Genomic DNA, 7,984 nt, shown 5'->3' on the forward strand with positions numbered 1-7,984 from the left:
CTCACTGCCACAGCTACCCTAGATTCCCAGAGTACTTTCTGAGTGCTACCACCGCTCATTCCCACAGCTACCCTAGACTCGCAAGTACTTCCTGAGCGCCACCACTGCACAAACCAAGCCGGCTCCCAATTTCTGAGCACTCCTGCACCTGCCCTGGTCTACACCAGCACCTTCATGTCCAGGCCTAAACAAGACCAGCCTCCCGAGGTGAGGAAGTGAGAAGATCCAGACCCCTCCCTCCTGCACACTGAGGCAAGCACCAACAGTAGCAGTGGCTTAGCTAAGAAACTGGAAAGTTAGCTTTTGAAAAAAACAAAAAAAAATCACATAACCACCAATGTGTCCAAAAGATCTGTAAATCAATACATGTAAAACAGACTCTGTGAGTCTTCTCTTTCTGACCGGGAATCTGAGCCTCCACAGAGATGACAGATAGTGTTGCCCTGATCGAGAGGATATGCTGTTGCAACGCTCCCAGTGTGAAATCCCAATGTTCTAAGATACAAATATGCTTTGAAGGCTTTTAATGCCTGGGAAGGAGCCCTGGATAAGCAGGGGTTAAGCACTTGGCTGCCAACCAAAAAGCCAGCAGGTCAAACCCTCCGCCACTCCTTGGGAGAAAGATGAGGCAGTCTGCTTCCCTGAAGATTTACCTTGGAAACTCTATGGGGCTGTTCTGCTCTGTCCTATGGGTTCACTGTGAGTCAGAATTCGACCAGAAAGCAATGAGTTTGGTCTTTGGGGATTGTTTTAAATGCCTGGGAAACAACAGAACGTTCAGCAGGTCTCTTGTATTTAGTCAGTTACACTACTCCACATCTTGTCATCTGGAAAATGCTTTCTCCTGTGGCTCCACTGGTTTCATTTTATTCAGCAACAGCTGAGAATGGATGGCAAATAAAAGTATTCCCAACGAATGGATGCAAAACTGAAGTGTGGGAGAAGCTGCCTAAGAACACAGAGTAATACATCCTGGCTTGCCAAGTGCTCTGTGGTTACAGGGGTAAACGTCCCCAAATGTCTTCATGGTTGCAGGCCAGTATGCCAACTCGGCTACAGTCACTTCCTTTGGTTCCAATGTTTTTGTCCAATAAGGTTTAACCTTTTTTTTTCTTAATGTGGTCTAAGGAAAAATGTAACTGATAGATGCTAACCCTCTCTGAGGAGACGTCCAGATAAGGACATGCAAACGTGCTCTGTACTGAAAGACAAGTTTGATATAGTTTAAGTGACACCACACAGCCCACTTTGTCTCCTAACAATCAGTTTTATGCCACTGAGGAAATTCTGTACACTTGTGAAAGTTAATGATTTTTCTGCTCTCTACCTACAGCAACTCAAAGAGAGGGTCTGTCAAGGAAAACTTCACCGTACGTTCTGGTTACCTAGTGCCACTCTGACAGGAATATAGCACAAATGGGATGACTTGAACAAACAGGAGTTTATTCTCTTACAGTTTGGAGGCTTTAAGTCCAAGTTCAAAGTGCCAGGCTCTAGGGGCTCAGTGAAAGCCCCTCGACCTTAGGCTTCAGCTCAGCCTCTTGCTCCCAGCCCACTGAAGCTAGAGGCATCTCTTCACTCAGGCAGCTGCTGGCTGCTGAGGCTAACAAGCCCAAGGTCGACAAATAAAATAGCACAGTCCCGATGTTACCAAACCACACAGCAGGCCATTAATTCAAGTTCATTGAAAGTCCCAGCGTCAGCAGGGCATGGCAGGCTGCTGAACAATGACACGGCTGCATGCAGGGTTCAAGTGTGCCATAAGCTAGAGACCGTTCCCCAAAGCTTCTCCTTCTATACAAGAAGCAGACCCCAGCCCTAAGGCAGCTACTCAGCTGCTCCAGTAGATTGCACCATGGAGTTAATTGCCAGTCTCATCATGGGGAATACTACATCCAGCTGCCCAGCCGCTCAACCAGGCCCAGCCAAGTTGACACACAAACTGAACTACCACAATTCCACACCTTGTCACCTTGGCATCTGTACAGACCTCACTGGGTGACTCCAGTCCCCTAGTTTCTCTAAGTGGGGACCTCGACACTTTGGCCTGGCGGGCCCCGTTCCTCTCCCTCCTGGGCATGGCAGTCCCGCCCCCTCACTCTTGGGCAGCGGCTATGGCTCCATCCCACTGGCTCGCATGACAGAGCAGCCCCACACTCCAGAACCAAGTTGGTGAAAGCCTGGCTGTTTGAAATCTAGGGGGCTGTGTTGGTTCCACCCCCAAAGGCCATGGTCTTACCCTCTCAGGCTGAGGCAGCTCTGCTTCTGTTTCCTCGGTCTCTCTGCTTCTGCTGATTAATGCTGAAGGCAACCCACTCCACAGGAAATCTTCCTGCCCTAAAAACACTCAGCTTTCTTACTCCGTGGGCCAGCCAACCTGCAACTCCATTTTATGCCAGTCTTCTCTACTAATTAATGCCCAAAGGCAACCCACTCCGCCAGGAAGCCATCTACCCAATGGCACCCGGTTTTCTCGTCCATGGGCTGGAAAAGCCTGTTTCTGTTTAATGCCAGTCTCTGGGCTCTGCTCCTGCCGTCTCTCATGCTGGTCTCTGGGCTCTGCTCCTGCTGTCCCTCATGCTGGTCTCTTGACTCTGCTCCTGCCGTCTCTTATGCCATATGTCGGGATCTCTCTGCCAGGGTCTCGGGTCAAGGACGCACTCTATACGTTTCCACATTTTAGGTATCTGTCAGAGCAACACCCCACTCTCTCGGTACCAAATTCTGTTCTGGTCACCTAGTGCCGCTCTGACAAGAATGTACCACTAATGGGATGACTTGAACAAACAGGAGTTTATTCTCTTACAGTTTGGAGGCTCTAAGTCCAAGTTCAAAATGCCAGGCTCTAGGGACTGGGTGAAAGCCCCTCGACCTTGCGCTTCAGCTCTGCCTCTTGCTCCTGGCCCACTGAAGCTACAGGCATTTCTTCACTCAGGCAGCAACTGGCTGCTAAGGCTAACAAGCCCAAGGTCAACAAATAAAATGGCACAGTCCCGATTTACCAAACCACACGGCAGGTCATTAATTCAAGTCCATTTTAAGTCCCAAGGTCTACAGAGCACGGCAGGGTGCTGAACAACGACACGGTTACACACAGGGTACAAGCGTACCATAAGCTAGAGACTGTTCCCCAAGGTTTCTACTTATATACAGGAAGCAGACCACATTCCCTAAGACAGCTACTCAGCTGCTCACAGTTGATTCCACCATGGAGTTGATTACCAGTCTCAGCATGGGGAATACTACATCCAGCTGCCCAGCCACTCAGCCAGGCCCAGCCAAGTTTACACACAAACTGAACTCCCACACCATACATAGACCAAAGGGAAGGGACGGATAGTAAGATCCTTTAACATCAAGCAACATGCCACCAGGTCCCCACTGGATACTACACCACTACGTACCCATAGCATATCAGACAAGCCTGGAGGAACCTTATTATGCAGCATGGAGGCCGCGCTCATGGAGAGGAGTGAAAACAGTACCAAGTGCTAAGCCCATGAATTTCATAAAGGAACTAAATGAAAGCCACCTTCTTGTAATGGCATCTTCTAAGCCAACCGTGCTTCACAGTGGTCACCTTGGAGGGGTGAGGTGGGACTGAGGCATTTTTCCTCTACACGTTCTAGTTTCCTGTGCTGCTCGAGTTTCTAGCCATGGACATGTGTCAATCTTTTTATTGAAAAATGCTGGGGAAAATGACAACAAATAGAACAATCCAGTTATTTCAAGCCCAACCCCAATGTATGCTATTCATCCGTTAAAAAAAAAAAAAAAAAAAGACTATGCACAAGTGAAAACTGTCAAATTGGCAAATACTGTGTTACCTATATCTTTATGACAATTAAAGAAACAAAACAAAACACTACAGATCTGAGGAAATTTATTATATGCTAAGTAAGACCATGGGAGCTCTGGTAGCATAGTGTCTAAGGCAGTTGACTGCTAACCAGAAGGCTGGCGGTTCAAACCCACCAGCCACTCCTCGGAAGGAAGATGGGGCAATCTACTTCCATAGTGATACTGCCTCAGAAACCCAAGGAGGGGTCGCTATGAGTCGGGTGCGACTCAACGGCACATAACAACAACAACAACACAATAAGGCCATAGTACGTACCTGTGGAACAATTAAAATACTCATCTTTATTTACATATCTAATAAAAGAAAAAGTGTTTTGTGTTCAGTTGGTTGTTTTTCACCAAAAGTGAGTTATATTTCTATCTAAAACCAAGACCTAACTCACAGCTATCAAGTCAATAGTGACTCATAGTAACCCTTTAGGACAGAGTAGAACTGCCTCATAGGATTTCCAAGGCTATAAATCTTTACTGAAGCCCAGTGCCTCATCTTTGGAGTGGCTGGTGGGTTTGAACCACTGACCTTTTGGTTGGCAGCTCAATGCTTTAACCACTGCATCACCAGACCTCCTTATATTTCTCTACAGATCAAGAAAAGAAACATGGCCTTTTTAACACTCATCTTTGCAACCCACTCTTCTCTGCACAAGGGAAGGATCACACCTTCACAAGACTATCGGCCGTAACATTCTCATACCCCCCGAACCTCAGAGCCACGATCATGTTTATGTTTCCTCAGTGCATATGCATCTCATGTTTGTGTCTCTCTGGAGTTACGTGAGCCAAGCACTTTAATCCTGTGCTACATACGGAGTGTTGCACGTTGCCAACAGATTCTAAACACCACGAATACGTACACTGAGGAGACCTCCAATTAACTGGATGACTTTAATAATGGCATTATTAAACAGCAGGCCATTTTCTCCCCGGCAGGGTGTTATTTTCCATGCTGTAGATGGAGCAGCATGCTCCAAGGAGCAAAAGTGTTCGACAAGGAGCTGGAAGGCACAAGGGTGACGGCTGGAAAACAACGTCGGTGCAGGACAGCTGACAGTCTCCAGGGCTGGTCAGCAGACATGACATGACCACACGTGCCCTGCACGTGAACCAAACATGCCAGACTAATTCTCTCACATCAAGCTAGCAGAATCATTATTCCCTGGACCCGGAGGCCTGGCTCTTTCTTGGGCTGATCATTTACTGTATGGACCTTCCAGGGACCAAGAGCTCGAGAGGCAAATGAAAAATCAGCACCAGTCACTGGTTCTATTTAGCTCCATCTGGCGCACAGCAAAGGAGCTCTGGTGGGACAACAGTTAGAGCATTCAGCTGTGAACCAAAAAGGTCAACAGTTCAAGGCCACCAGCCGCTCCGTGGGAGGAAAAAGAGGCAGTCTGCTTCTGTAAAGGTTGACAGTCTCGACACTCTGAGGGGGCAGTTCTACTCTGTCCTATGGGGTCGCTATGAGTCAGAATCAACTCGATGGCAGAGGATTTGGTTTTGGTTTTGGTTGCACAGCAGCTTCTTGCCAGTTAGCTGATGCCTTTTCAATCTCACAAGCTTCAGAAGGCAGTTGTGCAAGTATCACCAGGCAGAAAATAGGATCGATGTTAAGGAAGACTAGGTAGGCACGTATCACTACCATGGGTCCCATGGAGGTAGGGCACAGGGATTTGATGTTTGAAAGAGACGGATTAAAACACTTCAGTACAGATGGGCCCGTCCAGAAAGAGGCCTGCTTAGAACGGAGAGGAATCATCACAAACGACACCCTGACTTGAGTGTGGTGTTAGGACTCTGGCCAAAGCAAACAAAAACTAGTGTGGCTCCCGATTACCGTAAAGGAAGGACAGAGAAAACAGAAACAGTCAGTCAAGTGAATACTGAAACACACACACACACACGAAGAGCAGAGAGGGACGAGTGCAAAACCATCTAGCATCTTCTGGTGAAGTTCCTGATGCATATATACCCTGCGGGCAGCCAACCACACAGGGCGTATACACAAACGACATCATGCTACAGACATACACAGATTGAAACATACCCTAAAGAAACTCTTGCACAGGTGCACCAGGAGTCCTGGACAAAAGTATTTATGGCCTTGTTCAAGCTAACCAACAAGAAACAACCCAAATGTTCACTGAGAGAATTACAATAGATTCATATAAAGGAATACTACACATCGGTGAAAATATCTTAACTGGAGGCATTCATATGATGCCGGTGATTCTAACAAAGTTACCGTTTGCATTAAACACCCACACACGCTAGAACCGGCATGGAGCACATACAGTACGACAGCATTTATGTAAAATTCAAAAATATTCAAAACTAAAAAATGCTGCTTAGGGATGCCCACAGGTAGTAAACTGTAACTGCAAAGAGAGGGAGAGAAATGGTAAACACACTTGAGAACAGTGTGTACCTTTGTGGGAGGCAAGAGGGGATGTGGTCAGGACTTGGACAGAACTGGTGATGCTCTAGTTTTTAACTGAGTCAAGTGGAGAGATGTATCATTTGTTATTCCTTACCTACGTAATATATATGTGTGTGCGTATATACATATATATATATAATTTTACCCATAACAATTCAAAATAAAAGGAAAATAAACAAGAGTTGTGGGTGAGCCAGACAATGTGCCCCAGCTGTGCCCTGCTGCCCAGGGCTAGCAGAGCAGGTAAGGAGACAGCCCAGGGCTCTGAGGCAACAGGATCAACTCAGTTTAGAGGTTGTCACCTCTAAAGAGGTGTTCGAAAGAACCCCTCCAGGCATTTCTCTGGGCTCACTGGGAAGAACCAGCTCCACAGTGTGTTTATTCAAGGGGGTCCATTGGAAGACACAGTGCTGTCCCCCAAAAGATGGAGAGAGATGGCCTCGTCAATACAGAAAACAGAAAATACCCCCACTTCGCCGTGTTCTGCCAGTGGCAAGGGAAGACCCCAGATGATTCCAAGAGACAGAGGAATGGGCTGAATTTAGGAGCAAGGCAGTCGTTTCATGGAGCCCTGCAGGGCTGGAAGAATTGGTGACCAGTTACAGAGAGGAAAGGGAAGGATGATATATACGCTTGATGACACGCGACAGTGGACCCAAACCCGAGAGCAGAGAGGCGGGTCACACGGGTGTGGCTGGAAGTACAAACGAGCATGTGTACTGAACTCTCACTGGAAGTCCCCGGGGCGACTCTCCGGGCTCCACCTGACAGAAGGTGGCACACAACGGCGCTTGGCACACGCTGAGGGCATTGGGAAACGCTAGTACCTAATGAGATCCCCGGCACGTCGCTGTAACATCCGTACGGCCCACGGGCGCCGGCGAGACAGGGCAGAGTCTGCCCCTTCCACGGAGAAACGGACAGGCTGGAAGGCCCCGGCGGGGAGTCCCGAAGGCCCGGCCTGGGAAGGGAGGCGGGGGTCCCGCCCAGGCGGAGATGGGGAGCCAGGGGAGGGCGGAGTCCCGCAGAGGATGCCTGGAGGCCTGCAGGAGCCCGCCAGGCGGATGGCGGCAGGGGGAGCCCCGGGGTCGTCGTCCCCCCCGTGGGGAGGGGGCCCTGCCACAGACCCGGCCGCGGCGCCCGTTCCCACCCGCCCGCCGCTCACCTGGGCACACAGCTGGCCGAACTCCGGTCCACCTCCCAGGTGGCGTACAGGTTCATCTGCACCGGGGCGGGGGTGCGGCCTGGCCCCGGGCCGCCGGGAGGCGCGGAGCCCGAAGCCACCGCGACGGCCATGGAGGTGGAGGTGGACGAGGACGACGAGGAGGCGGCCGCCGCCGAGGTGGACGAGGACGACGTGGTGGCCTGGGCCAGTTTGGGGGGCGTCGGCTGCTGCTGCGGCTGCTGCTGCGGCGTCGGCGGCTGCTGCGGGGACGGGGCGACCCCAGAGCCCCGCTGGCCGCTGCCGCCCCCAGAGCCTCCGGGACCACCGCCTGCCCCTCCGCGCTCCGCCATGGCCCAGCCGGGGTGAGAGGAGTGGGGGGGTGACGGGATCAGACGACGCCCAGCGAACTCCGAGAATCTCTCCCCGGCGACGGCTGGGGCTGCGACTCGTCTCCTCAGCCCGCCCGCCCGAGCGCGCGAGCGAGCAGCGGCGAGAGGCTGCACGCACGCGCGGGGCTTGGC

General features: G+C 50.6%; 1 protein-coding gene across 1 annotated transcript in view; it reads right to left on the reverse strand.

The window, feature by feature from the left end:
* PACS1 (phosphofurin acidic cluster sorting protein 1) overlaps positions 1–7,813 on the reverse strand; it is a 190,278-nt gene extending 182,465 nt beyond the window's left edge. Inside the window, exon 1 of the mRNA XM_042781512.1 lies at positions 7,464–7,813. Coding sequence (XP_042637446.1) covers positions 7,464–7,813 — 350 coding nt within the window. The remainder of the gene's footprint in view (positions 1–7,463) is intronic.
* Positions 7,814–7,984: the final 171 nt, after the last annotated feature.

Source organism: Orycteropus afer, unplaced genomic scaffold (genome assembly GCF_000298275.1).
Source record: "Orycteropus afer afer isolate SDZICR_OR568_19922 unplaced genomic scaffold, OryAfe1.0 scaffold00130, whole genome shotgun sequence".
NCBI classification, from domain to species: Eukaryota; Metazoa; Chordata; class Mammalia; order Tubulidentata; family Orycteropodidae; genus Orycteropus; species Orycteropus afer.